Here is a 25,060-nt window from a genome sequence, read left to right as displayed (position 1 = left end):
GCCGGAACTTGTTGACCTTTTTTTTTTAGGAGAAAAAGCCTGGTTCTCTCTCTCATCCATCTGAGGTGGCTCCCGTTGAAACGTCAGCAGAAAGAAAGAACTTGATCTTGTGGATGTTTACATATTCACTGTACCTTTAAAGCACATTTTAAGCACCTTCTTTCCCTCAAAGAATTCTGGGCACTGTAGTTTAACCCTCACAGAGTTACAATTCCCAGTATCCCTTAACAAAACTGCAGTGCCCAGAATTCTTTGCAGGGGGAAATCTGCTTCCTATGTGTTATGTACTGAGTTGAATAGGATCCAAAATGCAGCAGTCTGATTGGTCATAGAACAATAGGATTCAGAATGCAGCAGTCTGATTGGTCCTAGAACAATGAAGCAGTATGATTGGTCTGCAGGAGCCACCCAATCCAGCTCCAGATGGAAGTGAATCCACAACCTGATTGGCCTACAGGAGAATTCCGGAATTAGCCAATCACGTGCAGCCCGTTGTGTAAATAATGTATATAAAGCAGATACTTTGGGGAAACTTTGATTCCTCCACACCACTATGAGCTGAATAAAGAGCATGAAATCCACTCTCGACTCCGAGTATATTTCATATGTGCTTCCAAGGTTTGGTGTGAAGGTCAACTTGAAAGCAGAAAGTTGCAGTTTCTCTTCTGCATCATTGGTGTAAGATCATTGTTAGGTGTGGTTCTCATGATGATAATCATGACTCACCTGGGCAGATTTAATTGCAGCATTCCTGTTCCACCTGATGCACTTTCATCCAGGGCACAAAGAATACTTGATTCCTGGACAGGGAGCATATATAATTGAACTCCTTACATAATGAAAAGGAGAACGTGTTAGCCTGCTACCAATTCCCAGCATTAGCTATTGTAAGATAACAACCCACTTTCTCTCCTACTAGAGAATCTACACAGACCCGCACCATACATTCAGCACGCGACATGACTTCCCCCAAAGAACCTTGGGAACTGTGGTTTGTTCAGGATACTGGGGACTGTAGCTCTTGTGAGGAGGAAATGACAGTTTCCAGGATTCTTTGGGGAAAGTAATGTGTTTGAAACATGAATTGGAGGTGCTTTAAATGTATGGGGTAGCTCTGTCCACCACTTACTGTCTTGGACACAGATCCAGCGCCGAGGGCCTTCTGGCGGTTCCCTCACTGTGAGAAGGCAGGTTATAGTGAACCAGGCAGAGGGCCTTCTTGGTAGTGGCGCCCGCCCTGTGGAACGCCCTCCCACCAGATGTCAAGGAAATAAACAGCTATCTGACTTTTAGAAGACATCTGAAGGCAGCCCTGTTTAGGGAAGTTTTAAATGACTGATGTTTTAATGTATTTTTAATCTTTGTTGGAAGTCGCCCAGAGTGGCTGGAGAAACCCAGCCAGATGGCCGGGGTATAAATAAATAAATAAATTATTATTATTATTATTATTACAGTCATACCTCGGGTTATGAACTCTGCGGGTTGTGTGTTTTCGGGTTGTGGACTGCGCCAAACCTGGAAGTACCGGAACAGGTTACTTCCAGGTTTCAGCACTTGCACATGCGCAGAAGCACAAAATGACATCATGTGCAGAAGCACTGAATCGCATCACACATGTGCACAGACGCGATGCTTCAGCTTACGAACGCTGCAGGTTGCGAACATGCCTCCCGCACGGATCATGTTCGCAACCAGAGGTATGACTGTATTATTATTATTATTGGTAGAACAGTTGTGTAGAAGAGGCCATTGCAGCAGGTCGCCCATAGAGCTTTCCTTGCAGTGCTGCCAGGGAAGCCCCCAGATGCAGCAAGGCTGGCTGACCACCTTCTGTAGAAAGTGAAATAACACATGTTTACTACGTAAAGAGGAAGGCATCTCCATTAGGCCATTAAGTCCAGAATCTAAAATTACCCATCACTGACTGAAGGTACATTTTTTCACCTTTGGTGGATGTGCCCAAGGATCAAGGCATTCTGGGAGATGATTTATAATGAAATGAAAAAGGTATTTAAATATACCTTCCTTAAGAAACCAGAGGCCTTTCTACTGGGCATGGTCGGCCAATCGGTGTTAAAGAAGGATAGAACTTTCTTTATGTATGCAACAACAGCAGCAAGAATACTCATCGCGAAATATTGGAAGACACAAGATTTACCCACCAGGGATGAATGGCAGATGAAGTTGATGGACTATATGGAACTGGCGGAAATGACTGGCAGAATCCGAGACCAGGGAGAAGAGTCGGTGGAAGAAGATTGGAAAAAGTTTAAAGACTATTTACAGAAATACTGTAAAATTAATGAATGTTAGAAAAATGTTGGAATGAAGTTATATGGCTTTAGTAGAAATGTTATAAGGAACTAAGTATAAATAGGTTATTAGAGCATTAAAGGGAAAAATAAGGTTAGAAAGAGTTAAGATAATTTACAGGATAGAAAACAGAGAAAGATGGAAAGGAATTGCTGAAACAATTAATAGAAGTGGAATACAAAAAGGGAGGTGTGAGGAGGTCATGGAAATTAGTGAAAGAAAGACAAGATATTGAAATTGGATTGTGTTTTAAATGGGTTTTGTTCTGTTTTGTTGGTTGTATGCTAGTGTTTTGTAGTGTTTTTTTCTTTTTTTGGATTGTATTGTATTTTTGTATGTTTTTTCTTTTTTCTTTTTTTGTAATTTGTGTTCAATTTGTTGGAAAACTAATTATATATATATATATATATATATATATATATATATATATATATATATATAATAATTACCCATCACTGCCTGCAGCTGCTGCTTCTAAGTAAAAAAAACAAGCTCTGAATAAACGATCGCATGGCAAACATATTGTCTGGTCCTGGTCTAAGTTTCTAGTCCTGTAGCAAAGGAAAACCTGAACTGTGGTAACTGAACATGTGTCTTTAACAGGCATGAGATGCAGGAATTAGCAGGTGACGCTTTCGCTAACATGGAGATAAGCCATTTGTTGCAGATCACATGACTATCGAAGGCATGGCTAAAAAGCCAATTAAAAAGATGGCAACAATTGCTAGATACAAGGAAATAATCAAGAGTTGAATCATAGAATTGTGGAGTTGGAAGGGTCCCTGAGGGTCATCTAGTCCCTCCTGCAACACAGGAATCTCAACAGGTGGTCCCCCATCCAATCTGAAACTCTTCTAAGCTTTGCAAATGTGCCAGCAGTTTTATTGCTTCTAAAGTAATCTTAAAGTCTACTCAGAAGTAAGTCCCATTGGATTCAGTGGAATTTACTCCCAAGTGATTGGGTACAGAAGTGCAGTCTTGATTGATGATTAAGTTCTTGGACAGAGCTGTGTAATTATTCTTTTTGCTGAATTTATGGTAACCATTAACAGAATGAGATTATTTTTGCCGGTATACTTCTAACACCATGCATTTTTTATAATCGACTTGGGGAGTGTGGGGGAACAAGCCCCTCATTTTAAAGATCTAATTAATACTTTCCCACCTGCTAAATAAGATGAGGAAATACTGGGAAAATTTGGGCTTTTGTTTCCAGAAGCAGCTGAAGGCCATTTCCATGGGTGGCGCTTACAAAATATCTCATTTTCCCTTCTCTGCTTCCATCTAGTGTTCCAACAGCAAATTACATTAAGCTGTAGCTTTTTTCAGCTTTTTGTATGAATCTGGTAAAAAGTGGCATTGCTGCTGTTTTGTTTGAATTCTCAAGGCCAACTGCTGCTGTTCAAGCTTCACAAACTACATTCCATTTAATATTGAAGCATTAGCAGATCATGCTGTCCAACTGGGGAAAGAAATGTGATAGCTGGGTAATTTTGTTTAATGTATGATGGCAAGAAAGTACAAACTGCTCCTTTGCTATGGAAGGCTTAAAGGACACACACAGTCTATTTTGTGATATTTTGGTGGGGCTAAAAATATATTACGCAGTATTCAACTTTTGCTGAGAGTATTGAAAATAACGAACCTAACTTAGTCACCTTCATTAATTTCAATGGGTGACAGCAATTTTTAAAAAAAGTAAAAGAAAGTAATTCCCCTCAAAGTTGCAAATGTGCCCCCTGAAACTTTCAGCAATGTTCATATCCCCCAATTGCTGAAATACCATCTCTTCAGATTTCTCATGTCTGAGTGGTGTGACTCTATACTTGATTACCACTCCTGCATCACAGTGATTTACAGGTGCCAAGACTTTTTGGCACCTGAGACAAACCACAGAATGAGTGAAGACCTACATCAGGAACAGGGTATGGGGCAGAGGGATAAAGATCTACATTGGAATCTGCTGCCCTATGGAGCCTATCATCTGAGGCAATCACCTCACCTTGCCTCATGGGTGGTGATTTTTGACTGAGCCATTACAGATCAAAACAAAGGTTGGAAGGCCATCTGTCACGGATGCCTTAGCTGAGATTCCTGAATCACAGGGGGTTGGACTAGATGACCCTTGAGTTCCTTTCATGTCTATAATTCTATGAAGATAACAGGCTAGATTTGAGACAAAAGGTGGTGGTTGTTTTAAGTGGGAGAAGAGGACAGGGGGTGGGTGGTGGTGAGAGAGGTTAGATGAGCTAAACATAGTAATCAAATAATGAAAAATCCATTTATTAGTCCCACTATCAACATATAAGAGGGACGCAGGTGGCGCTGTGGTCTAAACCACTGAGCCTAGGGCTTGCCGATCAGAAGGTCGGCAGTTCGAATCCCCACAATGGGGTGAGCTCCTGTTGTTCAGTCCCAGCTCCTGCCCACCTAGCGGTTCGAAAGCACGTCAAAGTGCAAGTAGATAAACAGGTACCGCTCTGGCGGGAAGGTAAACGGCATTTCCGTGCGCAGCTCTGGTTTGCCAGAAGCGGCTTAGTCATGTTGACCACATGACCCAGAAGCTGTCTGCGGACAAACGCCAGCTCCCTCGGCCTATAGAGCAAAATGAGCATGCAACCCCAGAGTCGTCCGCGACTGGACCTAATGGTCAAGGGTACCTATCAACCTATATGTCAATGTTCAAATGGTCCTTATGAATGAATCTCTCAGGATATAACCACAGTACCTTGCAACACTGATACAGTGTCTATGTACACTTGTCTTACTGAATTTATAGGAAGTTGTCAGGGGAAGGACGCAGCTAGCTATCAGGCTCCTGATGCACACAGTTTGTGATGGGCATCAGTCAGCTAGTGGGCTCTCTTTCTATATGTTTGAGCTACGACCTGTAAAACTATGCAGCTGGAGTCCCACTGATCAGCTTTTTGATAGGACAGCAGCATGAGGGAAAACCAAGAGTACAATGGTACCTTGGTTCTCAAACGTAACCCATTCCAGAAGTCCATTCAACTTCCAAAATGTTTGAAAACCAAGGCGCAGCTTCCAATTTGTGCAGGCGCCCCAGGAACAATAGCCGACATCTGCATCGGACGTTCAGCTTCCAAAAAACATTTGAAAACCAGAACACTTACTTCCAGCTTTTTAGCATTCGGGAGCCAAAATGTTTGAGTACCAAGGCGTTTGAGAACCAAGGTTCCACTGTATTTCCAGAAGGGTCCTTATTGTGGGTTCAGTTGCTCCTCATAAAGATAAAGGTAAATGGACCCCTGACCATTAGGTCCAGTCGTGGCCAACTGGGGTTGCGGCGCTCATCTCACTTTATTGGCCGAGGGAGCTGGCGTACAGCTTCCGGGTCATGTGGCCAGCATGACTAAGCCGCTTCTGGCAAACCAGAGCAGCACATGGAAATGCCGTTTACCTTCCCGCCGGAGCGGTACCTATTTATCTACTTGCACTTTGACGTGCTTTCGAACTGCTAGGTTGGCAGGAGCTGGGACCGAGCAACGGGAGCTCACCCCGTCGCGGGGATTCGAACCGCCGACCTTCATGATTGGCAAGTCCTAGGCGCCGACCTTCATGATTGGCAAGTCCACAGCGCCACCTGCGTCCCAATAGTTGCTCCCCATACTTATCAGTTTTGAAGTGCTCACATAATATCATTGCCATTGAAATACCAACCTGCATTTTAATCCAGGTTTACACTTTCTGGGGGAAATCTGATAAGCAAAAAACAAAACAAGAAAAAAAAACACTAAGAAAAGCTTAAGAAGATCAGGCCAATGGCCCATCTAGTCTAGCATCTTGTTCTCACAGTGGCCAACCAGATGCATATGGAAAACCTGGAAGCAGGACCTGAGCACAACAGAACTCTCCCTTCAACGTCCATTTTGTGTCATGAGCCATGTGGAGGGGCCATGGAACGAGAGGTTGGATATGGAGAAGGAAAGGGAGGAGCTTGGAATTGGAGCTGGGTGATTCAGGAGAAGGTCTTAGTGGGAACAGGGGAAGATGAGCGTGGGACCCTGAGAAGGCTCTGAGTCTGGAGACGGGGACAGTGGTTCAGGAAATCCGACTCCAATGACATAGAAGCATCTGCCAGCACAAACAAAACTTGAAGGTTCAACCCGATTGCTTGCCCAATTCTGGGACTCTGTGGCTGCTTGCCACATGAATGCTGTGCCTGCTCTGTCCTTCCAAAGCAAGGTGAAAGGGGCGTGCCACTTGTTCGAACAACATCTTAGCTTGTGCTTAGCCATGTATTTGTACATCTTTTGCGCCTGTGGTTCTGTGCACACCAATCTGAGCCTACGTACCATTTTTATTTATGTGTTTGGTCTTTGTCCAAAAACAAGTCCGTACGTAGTTCCAATGATTTGTCCAGCAGTGAGGACATTTTGCCCCTTTTCTCAATCCATTAGGAATTATGTTTTTGTCAAGGAAATTCTCTGACCCAACTAGAAAAGTTTCAGCACACCTGGTTTGGGATAGAAACACAGGAGTCTGCTTCAGCGTGTTATAGGCGTGAGTTGCAGAAAGGTAATTGCATCTTGAGCTGTGAGGAATTTCAAGTGTTTTGTACAGGGAACAGAATAGGTACACATACGGCAAAGAGAACATGTATCTTTCAAGCAGAGTTGTCCTCCCATAATTGCGTGAGTTCATGTTTGGCTGAATTGTTCCTCTTCTCTACACCTTACTGAACATTATAATTAACGTATCCCTGCTGCTAGTCCTGGCTTTGGTAAGCAGCCTTTAGTAAAACTAATTCTGGCCAAAAAACACATAATTTAAGCATTTGAAAAGTGCTCATTATTTCTCCAGTAAAGAATGATGACAAAAAAGTGGATTTTCCCCTACACAACAGGTGATTAGTTTTCTTGAAGGGAATGTAGCTTTATGATGACTGCTTTTTTTATCTTAACAAAAACAAAAATACACCCCAGCTGTCCATTCTTCAGGGGAGAATCCAAGTAAAATCTAACATCGCTGATTTCTAAAACAATCCAGTATGGTGCACTAACCTCCACAGAACAGGAAACATTTCAAGAGGGGCAAGATTAACAAATGAAGACAGTAGCTTTGAACACTTGTTTGCTGTTAGTAGTGCTGTATAAAGTGGTGGCTCACTCCAAGACAAAACACCAGTGTGGGTAAGACCCAGCCTATTTCATTGGCATCCATCCTTTATTTTGTATGCTGGGAGTAGAAGAGAATGAATTAAATGCTGTGCTTCAAGCCTGACGATGAAATGTTATTGAACCTGTTTTACCCTGCCCTGTATTTGCCGCTCCCTGAGAACCACACACACTGAAAGCAAGTTGCAAATCAAGTAAAACCCAACTTGGTGATTTGTCATGCAACATGTTGTCATTAATTTAAATACACACCCAAGTCAGTCATGTTCTTTAAGTTTCATTACAGTTCACTGGCTGAGACTTTTCTCATCTTCCAATCTAAGTGCTTTCCAGTTAAGATTAAGAACTTTGGGGTTTTCTTTTTTAAAAAATGAAGGTTAAATATCTTTTCACATGGCCAGAATCTCCTTCAGGCTGAGGTATCATCGCAGGGAGAGCTATAGCCATGATAAAAAAAGATTCAGTAGAAATAAAATACTTCAGATAGTGTGGGCTTCAGCCTGGAAGTAAGTTTTGTTGATCTCAGTAGCACTTATTGTGCTGCTATTGGACATGTATAGAACTTTTATTTACCTGTAACAGAAGAAAAAACAATAAATAAAGTGCTAATTTGAAGTACATATATAGATATACACAATATGGATTTTGACTGATTGCAATATAGCCCCCCCCCCAAACCTTAAAATCAGCCTAACAGGCATATTTTCACAGACATCATGTCACTTGGTAAAATGGTTCCTGGACTGTTCCACTTCAAAATTTTAGATAAGGAATTGCATTATAGAATGCTATCCCATGTAAAAATCTACATGGCCATAAACAGTTAGACATCGTGCTATTTCCAGTCCAGCATGCTGGTCTTCAGTGAAAAGGAACTGAATTTTTGTGTGTGGTGTGAACAATTAATTCATGTGGCTTACCCCACCTGCAGTCTAAACTGGTGTAGAGCAGAAACAGTTGTAACACATGATCTACTGTTTATGTAGACTGGTTGCCTGCACATTTTTGTTTGTTTTGTTTTCTAATATATGCTTTTCTACTGGGATGTGCTTGTGTTTGCCTGTGTGATGATAAGCACCAGTGCAAACTAAGGATATGGGCCAATTTAGCTTAGGACTCCTGATTCACTCCTGAAGTAAACTCCTCCTTTCAGAAGACATGCTGGTTGTCATTATATGCATTTTGGCAAAAATTGTGCAGTGGTACTTGTTAATTAATCCCAGTTACTAATTGTCCATGACAACGCTGTGCACAATAAAATACATAAACACATGTTTGGGAAGTATAGTCACGCTTACTCATTTAACCTTTGTGTTCTGAGTAAAGACACAAATGTCAGCAAATGCATAAATGTCTAGCTGGTTTGTCCTTTTTACTCTTTGGAAAGCAAAGGTGGTGGCATTCTGTAAGGTCAATGTTCCTAGGCACCACCTTTGCTAATGTACCCACGAAGAGAGACCCTTAATTCCTATATGGACCCAAAGACTCCTACCATCTCAGCCCCTACTAAGTCCAGCAGTGTCTGAATCAAGAGCCACTGTAAAATTGCAGTGAATAGGCTGATGTTCAGGGTGCCGTGAGTATTCATGGCATTTCCAGCCAATCTCATTAATTCTCCTTCTGCCTTCGGCATGTGAACTTTGCTGAGACTTGTGGGAATAAAATGTATCGCCAGGAGCCTTTTCGCTGTCACTGAAGGCTCTCTTGGCATCTGAAGTATGTGTTTGCCAACCTGTGGCCACTCTTACAGTGTTCTCTCTTGTATGGATTAAGGTGTGGCTCGGTTCATGCTCTTGCTGCGTACCTGAAACTTAAAGACGAGCAAATTTCTCCTCAAGATAAGCACAAAGCCTTGGGAACAAGATATACATGTTCTAGGTTCATATAATTCACTCTTGCATTTGCAGTTCTATTAATAGCTTGCAGCCTCCATTCCAGGAATAGGCTCAGAGAGGGTGTATCAATCACTTTTGTATCCTGCCATTCCTCCAAAGGACAGCATAGCGTAATTCCCCCCTCCCCAATTAAACCTGCTTATAACCACCTTGTGAAGTAGGTTATGCTGCCAATGTGGCTTGCCCAACTTTGAGTTTCATGGGTAAAAACAAACATTTCTCATATTGAAGTCCACTTTATCCAATGCCCCTGGTTGGACTTGGATTTGGATCTACTGATTGGTAGATCTGCAGTAGATCACCTAGAATTTCTGATTCATTTTGCTATATTCAGCACCTCATGCCACAACTTAGTTACAACATATACTAAGGCTACCAAAACAAAGATAAGGTAAAGGTAAAGGGACCCCTGACCATTAGGTCCAGTCGCGGATGACTCTGGGGTTGTGGCGCTCATCTCGCTTTATTGGCCGAGGGAGCCAACGTACAGCTTCCGGGTCATGTGGCCAGCATAACTAAGTTGCTTCTGACGAACCAGAGCAGTGCAGGGAAACACTATTTACCTTCCTGCCGGAGTGGTACCTATTGATCTACTTGCACTTTGACGTGCTTTCGAACTGCTAGGTTGGCAGGAGCAGGGACAGAGCAACGGGAGCTCATCCCATCGCGGGGATTCGAACAGCCAACCTTCTGATCGGCAAGCCCTAGGCTCTGTGGTTTAACCCACAGCGCCACCCACGTTACTACCAAAACAGAGATAGCCACTATTATTTGTAGATGTCAGAACAGGTCTCCAATGCAGAAGGAGAGTTAGATGCTAAAACTATTTAACAATCAAATTCCTTCTTCTTTTTCTTTTTTCCCTTTTTCCTTGCTTCTTTCCTGGGTGAGATATTTCTAACCTTGTGCATATATAGTTTTTGAATTGTTTTGTGTATAAACTCTGTAAATTTTGGGAGTTAGTGAGACATAGCTGGTGGGCTTGGAAGTGAAATTTTCCAGTACCGAGCTCTCCAGAGGGAAAGAGATATGAGTTGGTAGCTCTGACCTTGAAGTTGGTTGAACTGAAGTAGTTGTTTTGAGAACAGTCATGGCAGAAAAAAGTAAACAGGGGTTTTTCCTGTTGTTTTTCTGTCTCTCACAGCTAAAATAAACCTACCATTAAAATAATGGACTGGTCATTTCTTCATCAGAGGGCAAACGGGCAAATTTAGCAGGGGTTCAAATACTTCCCCCCCCTCACTGTAACCCCTTACTTATGTTAGGTTAACGGAAAACAATTAAAAAATCAGGAATTAACTTTGAGGATTTATTTTAATCAAAAGAGATATATGCAACATTAAATACAGAGGACGCTCAGGTTGAGAAAATTATCTGTGTGGGATGCACGTTCGCAACCTGAAGCATTCGCAACCCGCAGCGGCGCATCTGCGCATTCGCGGGTTGCAATTCGGCACTTATGCGCAAAGCACAATTTAGCACTTCCGCGCATGCACGACTGCCGAAACCTGGAAGTAACCCATTCTGGTACTTCCAGGTTCTGGCAGTCCATAACCCGAAAAACCGCAACCTGAAGCGCCTGTAACCCGAGGTATGACTGTACCTCACAGCAGGCTCCAGAATCATTATTTTGCTATATATTTGTTTGGCTCACCTCTTGGCATGGGTGTTTAATGCTGAATGATAGCGCATAATCTGACATCATATGTTGGTTGCCTCACATCCTCTATGGGGTGTCCACCTTCTTCATGAATTAGAATTACATCCTTGGAGAGCAAGGTATCTGTTTCCATACAAACAGCAATTGTAGCCCTTTATTTGGTTATACTTCAGATTGCTTAATAGCTAAACCTGATTTTCCAGAGCAGAGCAAGTTTTCTTCTGGAGTTCCTACAACACCAGCTTCTAAGAAGGCTTCAGCAAAACGACTGAAATTCTTCAGCCAGTAGACCTAGGACTGCAGTGTGTAAATTTCTCAGGTTTCAGCCCTGAAGATTCCTCACATGCTTGGCAGGGTTTTTTGTTTTTTTTAAAAAAATATATACATTCAACTTCCAACTAAAGTGATAGGTCTATTGCACAGTGACAACTGGCTTCTTGTTTTTTATGGGATTAGGCACCTTGTAACAAAAATGTATTGTTATCATTAGCAACCTGTGTGTTTTTTTGCTGTCCGCTGCAATCTGTCTCTACATCACAGGAGAGAATTTAGCAGAGACCAGAGTACAAAAATATGCCAGTGGATTTTAACTGAACTGGTATTTGCGCAAGGTGAACCTCCCTCTTCTGCACCTCCTTTCTCCTCCCTGAATGAGTCAGCCTCTGGTAGAGAAGCCTCCAAGCTGTTAAGACTCTCAGATGGAGGACGATCCTGCTCTTCTGTAAACTGAACTGCGTAACAGAGACCACTGGGTGCCGGGTTCTGGACTTTTTCATTCATGGTTTGAAGAGGTAAGCATGGATTTTAATATATACTGGGAATTGTTACAGGCCAAACTCTTCTAGTGAGTTTGGACTTACAGCAGCCAACTTCAGTTTTGAGGACTGGTTTTATTATTCCTTTACCACATTCCTGCTTCATAGACCTCTGTATAATCTGATGGAACTTCTGAAGGCTACGCAAAAGCTGGGGTGTCAGTTTTGAAAACTTGCTGGTTCAAACGATTCTCTAATTTGTAGTTGTTTGCTTAAATGATAACTCTAGTGTGCACTCACCCTGGAAGGAAAACAGCTTAATCTTTTTATCTATTTTTACACGTGGAAGACGGTGGAAGGAGTAGCATTTTACGCATGTTAATCTTATGTGCATTGTGGTGGAAATATACCAGTACATTCTTTTCATAGGAAGGGCATTAGAAATCAGACGTGTCTTTCAAAACAAAGTATGAAATAAATTGGGTGGATGGCAGGGATTAAAAGTTCTGCTTTATTTCAAGTAAGTAGCAGATTTTTGAAGGAAGGTGTTTTGCTTTGTTTTCTTCAAAATAACAAAGAAATAAGTTTCAAGTTGTACAAAATGTTCCACCGTGCAGAAACAATTTACATACGAAGCACAGGAGTGTTGGAAGGAAAACAAATTCACACAAATCAAAACTTTGTCATCTTTAACTAGCTGATTTCAGGCTATGTACAATTTTAAAGATTAATTTCTTTCAAGGCAGAATCTTCTCCACCCAAATCCTGTAAAACCAGTTCCAGAAGCTTGCTTTGCTATGAATAGACAAGTGATTTCAGCATTACACTTTTGTACTGGGTCGTTAAACCTTCTCTTTTGTATTTGTAATCTCCCATGACTGAGATAATGATGATCATATTTTACTAAATACGTCATTCCTTAAGTGCAAAACAGAATACATGTCTGCCTGCAAAAATGCTATTTAGGGTGTGAAACTTGTGAGATGAGACTGAAGCCTGATGATCAGTTTGGTCCCTAAAACATGCATGTAGTAAACTGCCATTTTGGCCTAATCTAATTAACTGTGTGCCCTGAAGACCTGTTCTCAGAATCACTACAACCTGTCACTACACTTGCCTCTGATTACTGTGGGTGGCCCAGATTCATTTAACCATAGAGTTGGAGGGTTCTTTTGTAGACTATCTAGTACAACAGTCAGCTTGAGGAAGGAAGTCCAGAGATACAGCAGATGGTTATTTAGTTTCATGACTATTTGCCCACCACCATGATGAGCTGAATTCAGCTTTTAACACACCAATGCAAAGGAGACCCTAACTGTATTTATGGTTACACTGAGAAACTTTTTGCTGAGAAGGTTTTGTTTCTGTTCCCTCTACTTAACTGTTCTGCATAAACAGTGTTTCGGCTCCCGTAGTATTAACTACTATGCTCATTAAGCTACTACAGAACACGGTTGCTGGCAAACGAGTTCCTGAAGTGGTGTAAACCTTTCTGTGGTTGATTCTTCTATCTGCTGCATTGCAAGCTGTGCACATTTACAGTGATAGATAAACCTGATTTAAATGCTCCCCATAGACTTGGGTGCCACTGCCTAGTTGCTTTTGACCAGATCTTTATTGCTGGTCATCTAAAGATGTGCATACATCAATGTATTACATATTATTTGCTGCATGAAGCATTGATGTGGCTTAGATGATTGCCTCGGCAGTGGAAAGTGTGAAGATGCTCTTCTTAAAACACCAGTAGTTAGAATGGCTATTATTATGATTTCCTCTGTGGAAAAGGATCAGATCGTGCATGCTTAGGGGATCCTGCTGCCAGTGACTTTCACCTGTTTTAAATCTGTTTTACAAAAGCTTTGCCATTTTATATACTTTACAAAACTTAATTTTACTTCCAGCGTGCTGTCCTAAAAACTGCATTAGCAACCCTCCAAGTATCCCTGCTTCCAGGGACAGTCCCAAATTTACAGAAAATGTACCAGTTTCTGATTTGATCCCAGAATGTCATGCTTTTCCTTAGGACATCCCTATTTTCATTGGAGAAATGTTGGAGTTATCTGACCCCTGAGCCATTTGAAGGCAGCCCTGTATAAGGAAGTTTAAAATGTTTATTTTTTAAAAAAAGTTTTGTTATATGTTGGGAGCCGCCCAGAGTGACTGGGGCAACCTAGTCAGATGGAAGCGAGGTAAATAATAAAATTATTTTTTGTTATTATTATGAAATAGGAATTCCCTAGAGCCAGTGTGGTGTAGTGGTTAAGAGCGGTAGTCTCGTAATCTGGTGAACCGGCTTCAATTCCCTGCTCCTCCACATGCAGCTGCTGGGTGTCCTTGGGCCAGTCACACTTCTCTGAAGTCTCTCAGCCCCACTCACCCCACAGAGTGCTTGTTGTGGGGGAGGAAGGGAAAGGAGAATGTTAGCCGCTTTGAGACTCCTTCGGGTAGTGATAAAGTGAGATATCAAATCCAAACTCCTCTTCTTCTATTTTCATCGGAGAAAAATTGGAGAGTAGGCATTAGAGCAGGGGTGAATAATCTTTTTGAAGTTAATGGATGCATTCCCTTGAGGGTTCAACCCCTTTCTCTCTCCCTTCTTCTTCTTCTTCTTCTTCTTCTTCTTCTTCTTCTTCTTCATTCACTTTCTTCCACACTAGCATCTCCCATCCATCCATCCATCCATTCATCCACATACACTCGACACCAGCATTATTCCCATTCATCCACCCATTGTCTTGTCCTCTCTCATCCATTTACACAAATGTCACACACATGCAGGCATGCAGCCAAGCGCTCACACCATTCATCCACAAGCCATTTGTTCTCTTTCTCACAGAGGGCAGCAACTGAGAAGGTTGTTCTAGCTCTGGTGGTCCGTAACTGGGTTCTTCTCTTTCTCCTGGCACGTGTGAAGCATGTCAGGGACTGGCTTGATGAAAAAGAGTGATGGAAGCCTGCCTCCCAAGAGCCCCCACCAGGGAGGGCTCTGAAGACTTCACCTTAGAGCCCAGGGCCTGGTGGTGGGACACTGAGGAGCAGTCAGCAGAAGGGATGAGCTGGGAGCTGACAGAAGCAGGAGACTTGTGCCTGAGGGAACCAAAAGGACCAAGGATTTTGACAGTATTTTTTCCTCACAACAGATCTGGGCTAAGCTGACTTATTGTGGGACAGTAGCAATGTTTGTTTGTTTTTTAAATACTGAGAACTTAGAATCTCCACAAGTTTCAGCAGGGATAAAATAAAGGCAGCTCTAATGTTTCTAATTGTCTACTCTATAGCAAACCTATTTTTTGTTTGTTTTTTAACGTTGCCCCCTGCAGTTAACCCCTATTTTGTGTGTGTGGTGATTTTGTCATCCACCACAATTCTGAAACAAAAGTTCTTTTCTCGGTGCTACAGGAAACTATCCTTAATTTGTTAAGGTGTGGATTCTGGAGCCTGGGGCAAAGCGAGAAATTAAATCTTGTGGAGTCACAGGATAATAGGTAAAACAGAGGTGGGAGAATTAGGCCAGGGTGAGATTGTTTGTAGACCTGCGATAAAGAACAAGGAGCACAAAGTTTACAACCCAGCATTAGCAACTGTTCACACGCCTGCCTCTCCCTCCCCGGGAGCCTGGTTATTTAGTTCACATAGACAGCTGAGGTACACTTTGGGAAATCAACTTGGTACAATATGGTCCACCATGTCCAGCTGGACAGCAGCTGGAATTTGAGGATAGTGAAAGCCTTGTTGTCTAAAAGGAGTAGTCCAGTCCGGAGCTGTGAAGGGCCAGAGTTGGGCCCTTGCTCAGTCTAATCACACAGTCTATCACACAGGAACAAGGGCATAAGGACAGGGGTGTGTTGTAGGAGCAGCAAAAACAATCTGAGGCACACTTGAGCTTACATAGGAACTACAGTACTTATACAGTATAAATATATTTTCCACATTTGAGTATTATTTAGCTGTTGACCCATTTCCCCCCATTCAAATTAGACCCACCCCTGAATGCATTTGAATTTGTATATGAAGAGCAACTTTGATGTTGTCCATTAATACGCATAGGAATTCCCTATTGTGTTTGTTCCCACCTTCTAATTTGTTGATTATATTATGCTGATTAAGACCAGCAGAGCATGCATTCAGATAAATAACCAAAAATTCTCCACCCAGGAAGTGTGAAACAAAATAATACACAGTCTCAGGCAATTGTGAACTCTCAGCACACACCTTTGAAGTTTTCTGGTTTTGTGCAAGGGGTCTCCTAGCAGCTCTCAGCACCCTTAAAGGATTACAGTTTCTTTGGGGGAAAGATATAACCAGCAAACTGGTATAAGACTGCTTAAAATGTACAGTGTGGGTGTGGCTAACACTGAGCTGTGGATGTGACAAGACTATATTTCTTTTAAAAATTACAGGTATTATATCTAAGCTTGCTAATACGTAGAAGCTAGCATGTCTGATGTTTATGTGGTCAGTCACTGAGATCAGGATGCTGGACTAGATAGGTCATGGGCCTGATCCAGGAGGTGGCTCTTAAGTTCTTATGCGCAAATGTTATGCAAATCCTCATTTGCCCTCCTTTTTTAGGTGATGCATTTCCCTTTTTAATAATTATTCTTAAGTAAAGGTAAAGGTAAAGGGACCCCTGACCATTCGGTCCAGTCGTGACCAGCTCTGGGGTTGCAGCGCTCATCTCGCTTTATTGGCCGAGGGAGCCGGCGTACAGCTTCCGGGTCATGTGGCCAGCATGACTAAGCCGCTTTTGGCGAACCAGAATAGCGCACGGAAACGCCATTTACCTTCCCGCCGGAGCGGTTCCTATTTATCTATTTGCACTTTGACGTGCTTTTGAACTGCTAGGTGGGCAGGAGCAGAGACCGAGCAATGGGAGCTCACCCCGTCGCGGGGATTCGAACCACCGACCTTCTGATTGGCAAGTCCTAGGCTCTGTGGTTTAACCCACAGTGCTACCGGCATCCCATGCTTAAGTAGTCACCCTATTAAATTTTCCTGCCAGACTACAGATTAGTTATTACACAGAGGCCATTTCCAGCAGCATCTACATGGTAAACATAGCTTTGCCAGGGTCCTTATTTCACCTGCGTGCCTTTTCCTTGTGAATCCATGCCAGTTTTGGAGCCAGACTTGCGCTCCTCACATGTGAAATACCTTTTGCATCCCTCCTTGAGGCCAGCTCATTTCCCTCCCCCCAAAGCCATCATTCCTTTAGTAATCACCACGCCCAATTACCATGCTCCCTTGCCCAAACAGGATGGAGTTATCAAAACTAAAAGTAAGCATGTGTGGATTAAAACATACACACCCCATGACAGCAACACAAAAATGCAGCTGCCCTTCATCATTTTTTCAGCTGTTGAGGACTGGTATTGTAAGCTTATTCACATCATGATGACTTGGAGATGGGAGTCCACCCAAGATTGTTTGCTATTTTGGGTTCACGTTTGTTTGTCAGCCGGATACAAGGATGCCTGTCGCGGAGCTGTCATATTGTGAGTACCCTGGTGTATGCTGAAACTATGACTCACCAGCGTACGACAAACAAGTGAAGTAGTGGCCAAATAATCGGTGGTCACTGGTATACATACAGTAGATCGATCAGACAGCACATCTGCAGAAGATCTCTCAGCTTGGGATGAAGAGAAAGGGATAAATGAACTTGGGTGCTTAATCTTACAGAGAGCAAGGAGCTAAACCATGTGATGTCTAAGCAGCAGACCATAGCCTCATAAATAACAGTTATCAAATGTGGATAAAACAAATCAAGATCTATTGCAGTGAAATCAAAGCCTTTATTTAGTTAGCCAGACAACTGGCAGTATTATCAAATACCATATTTTTTGCTCTATAAGCCTCACTTTTCCCCTCCTAAAAAGTAAGGGGAAATGTGTGTGCGTCTTATGGAGCGAATGCAGGCTGCGCAGCTATCCCAGAAGCCAGAACAGCAAGAGGGATTGCTGCTTTCACTGCACAGCGATCCCTCTTGCTGTTCTGGCTTCTGAGATTCAGAATATTTTTTTTCCTGTTTTCCTCCTCCAAAAACTAGGTGCGTCTTGTGGTCTGGTGCATCTTATAGAGTGAAAAATACGGTAGATCTGTGCCAGTTTCTTTTGGTCTGTGATAAAGAATGGATGGATTTTGCCACCAGATCAAATTACTTTTCTGACTTCTTGTAGCCAAATGTTTAAATTACATAGTACATGTGAAAAAGGAGAGCCCAGTGGTGGGAAAGTAGGTGGGGCAGGGGAGGTGCTTAACCCCTTCTATTTCAGCCTTTTTGTTTTACACTCCATCATGTGCTCCAAGTTACTTTTTCAATTGTTTGAAGAACCATTTGTTGCTTCTAGGGGTCTAAAAATTCAAATCAGCATATGAAATCCAGACCTTCCATCCATTTACTTTGTTGCCCTTTTAGGTCACAAGGCTGTAGTCACGATTTGAACTGTTCCCTCAGCCTTCCCCGAAGCATTTTAATTTTTTTTGAAATTGCAATGCAAATTGAACATCCCAAAACATCTGGCAGATATGTATTGTTTCATCTCAAATCATCCCACCATGAGCTAGAGCTCAGAGGAATATTGGCCCGAGGGGCTGTAACGACAGCATTTTCAAGCTGCATGCTGAAAAAATATTAGTTGGGTGTCCTTTGGGGAAATTAAAATAAGAGCAAGTGAGAAGGAAATGGGTTTTTTGTTTGTTTCAACTTTAGTCACTAAAATTATCAAAGCAATTGGGGGGAGGGTATCATTATTTTTGCTTCCCTCACCCCTCCCCATTTGTTTTAAAACACCCAGACAAGTCAAGGGGAATTATATACCAAACGCTGGCTTGAAAACTGAAATTGGTAGCATGCATTGTTTAAGATGTCCTGTATACTTGAAAGGTTTGAAAACAGGGCCAAAGTGAGTAAAATGCTTGCACTGTGGTCCAGAGCAAGCAAAGCAATAACTTGGGAGGGAATTTGGGGTTGTGGGAGCTGATCGTTTGCCTCTTCACACACTTGATATAGCTTTGGGAGGTTTATAAAGTTGACAAGAATGTCCTTCCTTCCTTTAGAAAAGTATTTACATAATGAGACTTCATAAAATATCAGGGTAGCGTACCAAGCAATACCACATTGCAAACATTTAAAAGCAGCACAGAGTGATCATTTTTAAAGGACTGGCTCCCCAGGAAAAAAATATTAAACAACAGCACAGGCATGACAGCATTAACAATTCTGGAAGAGACTCCTAAACACCAAAAGCGAAATGCAAATGCAAAATGAAGTCCAAATTTGCAACATGGAGCCTTTAATTTATATGTTGGCACACCAAAGAGTGTCAACAGTCTGTGAAGGTGGAGTCTTGCAATGAAAGCTTTGCCAGGGTCGAATGCTTATAAAAACAAAATTCCTCTAATTCAGATAGCATGGAAAAAATAAAAAGCAGCCACAATGAGCATTCAGCACCTTTCTTGTTGCTTTTAAATTGATCAAGCACACTTTGGTATAGCCTTTATTTGGAATGGCAGTAGCTATCGAAACAACATAAACCTGAAGCCAAAAATCAACTATCCCACCCCGTCCCCAACAAAGCTTATCTGATAGTATAAAAAGAGTGGTTACTAGGAAATACTCCGTGTTGGCTCAATGCCCAGTGAGCATTTCAAAACAACTTCTTACAGAAGGCTTGAACATTTTTGTTGTTGTTGGGTGAGAAGAAAAGCTTCCCGTCATATGTTCTGCCTGTTGCACTTTGCCAATGAATTTGACATAAATTGAAAGGGCAAGGGTGTTGCTAACATTTTCGTGATCAACAAGTAGAATTCTGAAGCTTATGCAGACAGGTGTGAATTAATAGGTGTGGCAGGACCAAGGTTTTTGGCCTCAGTCTGATGCTGTTTTCAGTCATTTATGAAATACTTGTTTGAAAGGGCCTGAACAATCTGTGATCCACCAAGAGTTGCTACCTACCGACCTGGGTGCTCTGCTAGATGCTCAGAAATAGCCTTGGTGTCACATTCTCCAGCAAGTATTAAAAACAGGAGATGTATTGTTCTCCCATAGGTTGATGATCTGCAGTCAGCTTGACAAGTCACAATTGTTCAGGCCTGTTGTTCAGTGCCTTGGTTGTTACAATACTTCTGATAAAAGGCAAAGGTAAAGGGACTCCTGACCATTAGGTCCAGTTGTGGCTGACTCTGGGGATGTGGCGCACATCTCGCTTTATTGGCTGAGGGAACCGGCGTACAGCTTCCAGGTCATGTGGCGCACGGAAACGCCGTTTACCTTCCCGCCGGAGCGGTACCTATTTATCTACTTGCACTTTGACATGCTTTCGAACTGCTAGATTGGCATGAGCAGGGACCGAGCAACGGGAGCTCACCCAGTCGCGGGGATTCGAACCGCCGACCTTCTGATTGGCAAGTCCTAGGCTCTGTGGTTTAACCCACAGCGCCAGCCGCGTCCTGAATACTCGTGATAGCAAACAATTTAAACTTTCTCCTTTCTTTTGAGAAAAGAATCAACTAGAATCACTTGGCTGGAACTAGTGGAAGAGTCTATCTCTCGTGCCCCTTTATCTTGCTGCAGGACACCCTGGGAATGGAGCGTAAAACATGGTGTTGTGCGGCACCTTCTGATCAGTGTACTGGCATTTGCTTTGTTTCCTGTGGAGGACTTGGCACTATGCAACTGTCTTAGGGACTTCACTCCAGATTTGTGTAGGGTTTGCCCCTTAGCTGTTTCTTCTACCGAATATGTCCTGCAAGGCAATACAGTGGTACCTTGGTTTAAGAACAGCTTAGTTTATGAACAACTTGGATTAAGAACGCTGCAAACCCGGAAGGAGGTGTTTTGGTTTGTGAACTTTGCCTTGGAAGCAGAACATGTTCCGCTTCCTGTTGAGTGTGTTCCATTTGTAAATTGAGTCCCCCGCTGCTATGGGAAAGCACGCCTTGGTTTAAGAACGCTTTGGTTTAAGAACGGACTTCCGGAACGGATTAAGTTCGTAAACCAAGGTACCACTGTAGAGGCTTAGGATCAGAGTTTGCCTTCTCCTAGGTGAGCTACCTGTTATGTACTGAAGTTCTCACCCTGGGCCAGCAGGGGGATACTGTAGATAGTTTTCACTCAGGTCCTCATATTTAAATAAGGAATTGAAAGTGACGTTCAGTGATTGGATGTTACAGAAAGTTGTTACTGCTGCTTTTGTAGTGGCGCTCTATATAACCAGGTTGGCTGAACCCTTCAGTTCAGTTCTGTTCTGGCATGTGAATAAACAAGAGCTGTTTGAAGAATCGCTGTGTCGTCTGATATGTTCACCCACAACTTAACACTACCTTCCCAGGTTGATGAGCCTCATCTGCCCAAGTGGAAAGTAGCACTTGATTTTAAATTTAATAATGTTGCAGTCACTATATCCAAGCAGTGTGTGAATGATTACGTTGAATATATTCTCTCTTCTCCTGTTTTTCCTTGTTCTATGGCACAGTCATTTATTGTATCTAAAAAAACTGGTTTTGTTTTGTCATTAGTACCAAAACTTACATGTACCCAGCCAGTTGGAGACACGCTGAAGCCAACCATTATTTACTTAATTTGATACTTTCGCTCGTTCCCTTCTTTCCCTTTCTAAAAATTGCCACCAGACTTTTAGTTAGCGGTGGTCAAGCATAAGGCATAGAAGCTCCTAAGTGCTTGTTTAGTTGTGTGGTCAGGAATCAGAAAGCAGAGGGTCTCTGCTGACTAGTGTAAAGCAGAGCAAATAAGGAATACCAGCTTTAAAAGACAACAGAAGCTGCTGAGGAGGGTGGACAGCTGTTCCTGCCTCCTGTCTGAAGAGGAAATGTCAGCAAGCCAATATCGAAACCTCTCTTTCAGCAGCCGACTGCTCTGTATGTTGGTGAAAAGGAGTCTCTCCTATTCCTCCACATCTCAGAGAAGCAAAGAGCCCATTCATATTCTTGTATCTGAGGCCTGTGTGAACTGACAGCTGAAGTGAGGACTTGGGTCCTTGCTTGAGATGTATTGGGTTGTGGCTAGTCAAAATGTCTATGTGTAACTCCAGGTTTGAATCAGAGACAATATCCCACTGAATATCAGCTGCTTGGAGCAACAACAGGAAAGGGCTATTGGCCAATTGGCCTTTGTGGGAAACAGGATACTTGGCTAAATAGTCTGACCCATCAGGATTCTTCTTATGTTCAGTTATATGAAAGCTGGCATCTGGAAAGTGAGGCTGAGGAAGAGTTGTGGGCTCATTATTTTAGCCTGCCATTTATCTCTTTTGCCAGATTGGGTCTCCCCCCACCCTCCCACCACCCCATACTTAATCTCTCGTATTTTTACTTTCTTTCAGTGCACCGTAAAGAAAACACCTCTGAACAAAATGACAACCTTCACTGTAGGAAAATCAGCCCCTAACAAAAGTGGTAATGTGCTATCACTCTTTCTGTTCTGCTTCTGTTGAGTTAGTCAAGGGGTTGGGGGGGGAATAACATAGCCCCCTCTTTTTAAAATGTCAAACCAACAGATTGGCAAAATGTCTTCCAGCCCTTTGCATTTTGTGTCAGCTGTACTTCAAATTTAACTACATGCTGATTAACCCTTGTTGTTTGTCTGTTTTTTGGTTATGCTATGAGGTCCCAGTTTGAGTTTCAAACTGGTCTTGAGATCGGTTGAGATGGCTGCTGCTACTCCTCTACAAGGGGATCTAGAAGTCCCACTGAACACATTTTTGAGCAAAAATGCATAAGATTGTGCTGTCAGTATCTTCCATTCAGCCAGAAGCACCTCACAAATGCAATATAATCATTTTTAAAAGTTCTATCACGCAAAAGCAAAAGAATCTTTATTTGCATCAGCTACTAGCCATAGCAATAAAATACAATAAAATGTACTGAATATCGAGCTTTTGCTGACAACAGTACATTTGTGCAGAGCTGCAAACTGGAAAAAAAGCAAATGTTTCTATTCAGAGAGGTTTAGCTTTCATTACAGCTTTAATAAAATCTTATGGTGGGGCGGGGGAACTAGCTCAGAGAGTTTTCAAGGAATATGGCAAGTGTGTGAACAGACTTTGAGTACAGTCCTTTTACACAGTTAACTGGAAGTAAGCTCCATTGTACTCAGTGAGATTTACTTCTGAGTAGACCTGCAGTAAATAATATGAATTTGGAGAGTTTTAGATATGGTGGCCTCTTATATTGGATGGGATGTGTTTATAGGTTTTTTAAAAGTTTTATATTGATTATTATTTTTGTATTATGTTGTATGGCACTTTGGATGGGATTCACCTAATGGGCCCCATAAGCGGAAGCCATGTGCAAGTACTTCCACTTGTGCCATGCAGCTTTCTTCTTCCTCTCCCCACACCCCCATGCTCCCCAGATGGTCCTAAGGGAGGGCTGGCAGAGCCCCCAGAACAGTGCATAGGAGGGGGAGGAAAAGGAGCAAAGTCCCATTAGCCAAGTCGAAATGCTTGCACAGATATAATTTTGTCATGGCTTGACATTGAATTCTACCCTGTTTGGAAGCATTTATGGAGGAAGACAATGGGGGGGGGGAACGAGTTTACTGAAAATTGGGTTGTTGTTTTTAATTATGCATTGGAAAGATAACATCATGATGTTGATCAACATGCTACGCCTATAGGACTTCATCCTTTGGGCGAACCCTGGTATAGTGTGGCAAGAGATTTCACATGCATCAGGCTCTAATCCCATGCAAACCTGCCTGGGAGAAAATCTCACTGAACTCAATGGAGCTTGTGTCTCAGTAGAAATGTTCAGGGTTGCACTGTAGGTATTTCTAGCAAAATAGTTAATAGTTGTGTGACATGCAGGCAATAGTCTACCACCCTGATTTCAGCTTTGAGGTTTATCCAAGTCTCACACTCCTTCTCTTAATTACTATTTTAAGATAGATATTTTATTAGAAACTATAGCACACATCAATGAAATCTGCAAAGTGAACAATGCAAATATTTGATCAAAAATTACATTTGGTATGTAATTTCTAATTTTCTTGCCTGCGCATTAATAGATACGAAGAATGCTTCCATTGCAATGAAGAGTAGACAACAAGTTATTAATGAGGTCAACAAGAAGAGGACTCTGTTACAAGATAACAGCTGGATAAAGAAAAGACCCGAGGAGGAAAAGTAAGGGGGGGGAGACACATTTTGGCTTTTATCTTGTTGTGATCTGCTAATCCAAACATGGCCCAGCAGCTTGGTATTGTGGCCTGCCAAGAGGCTTGCCGTGGACAAACTTCATGTTTTGTAGTCCTTGAAAGGCACAGCCACTCTTCTCGGTAGGTCTTGTCACTATGAGGCAGTTGTGGAAACTGAAGGACTCTGCCTTCCCCCAGCTGCCTAAGTCTCCTCCTGTCCAGGGTTTTCCCCAAGCAATTTGAGACTGTACCTGCATGCCTGCCTTTGCGCCTACTTCATGCCTCTCCTGGTCCTGGGAGACCAGGGAGGAGGGGAGCTGGTCGCAGCAGGAGTGGGAGACACCCTGGCTTCTTCACCAGCCTGACTCATCTCTGCCTCTTGACCTCCCTCCTCTCCTGTTTCTGCTTCTGCACTTCCCTCTGCCACAGATTCTCCCTGCTCACTAAAACCTGTTACCTCTTCAGCTTCCAACATCTCCTCCTCCCAGCCTCTCTTCTCCCTCTGATCATTCACCATCATCCCACCCCCAATCTGAAGCCTTCTTCCCTTGTGTGCTGGTCCCGAGGGTTAACTGTGCGGTGAGGTCCATGTCCAGTCCAAGGTCGAGGAGGCTGTCCATCAAAGCTGAAGCGGGGTCCGAGGCAGGGAGTCGGGTGAGGTCAGGAACTCTGGCAGAAGAGCAGGACAGGGTGCAGGCAGGGACGGGCTACCAACAATGTTGCTCCCGCAACCTGGGACTGGGGCTGGCTGACTTTTATCTGCCCTAGGGCATAGGGTGGCCCCGGTCCACAGGTGACTCGCCTCTCCTGGCCTGGAGGCGAGCACTCCTCCTGCAGGAACTTAGTTCCCTCCGCCTCTCTGCCCTGAGCCTCTGCAGCTCAGGAAAGGCTGAAGGGTTACCGGACCCAGAGGCATCCTCAGCTTCTCCTGAAGGGGCTGAGAGTGGAGCACCTGCAGGCAATGAGTCCTCCATCACCTCAGGAGCCAGAGCAGACTCAGCTGGTGCCTGCACCTGAGGATCCAGCACAGGTGACGACCCTTCAGGCTCATGCTCCAGCCCCGGCTCAGCTGGTTCTGGAGGCGGGGACTCCTGTGCAGGCTGGGATTCCTCAGGTTCAGCCTCCAAGTCCGAATCCCAGGC

The 25,060-nt window shown here is 43.1% G+C and overlaps 1 protein-coding gene across 6 annotated transcripts in view; it reads left to right on the top strand.

Annotated features, from left to right (window-relative positions):
* The first annotated feature begins 11,194 nt into the window (after positions 1-11,194).
* The window catches only part of SCEL (sciellin), a 65,285-nt gene continuing 51,419 nt past the window's right edge, over positions 11,195-25,060 (top strand). For 4 of the 6 annotated variants that reach the window (XM_083435848.1, XM_083435850.1, XM_083435849.1 and 1 more), the window contains exons 1-3: positions 11,252-11,797; positions 22,105-22,177; positions 23,790-23,907. In XM_083435848.1, the coding sequence (XP_083291974.1) occupies positions 22,135-22,177; positions 23,790-23,907 (161 nt within the window). In that variant the 5' untranslated portion in view covers positions 11,252-11,797; positions 22,105-22,134. Of the gene's footprint in view, positions 11,798-22,104; positions 22,178-23,789; positions 23,908-25,060 lie in introns of all 6 variants that reach the window. The other 2 variants (XM_083435846.1, XM_083435851.1) reach the window with 2 other exon arrangements.

The sequence above is a fragment of the Podarcis tiliguerta genome, assembly GCF_965153285.1.
Source record: "Podarcis tiliguerta genome assembly, chromosome: 4".
Classification (NCBI taxonomy): Eukaryota; Metazoa; Chordata; class Lepidosauria; order Squamata; family Lacertidae; genus Podarcis; species Podarcis tiliguerta.
Note: the sequence above shows the minus strand (reverse complement) of the source record. Positions and strands in the feature narration are given on the sequence as shown.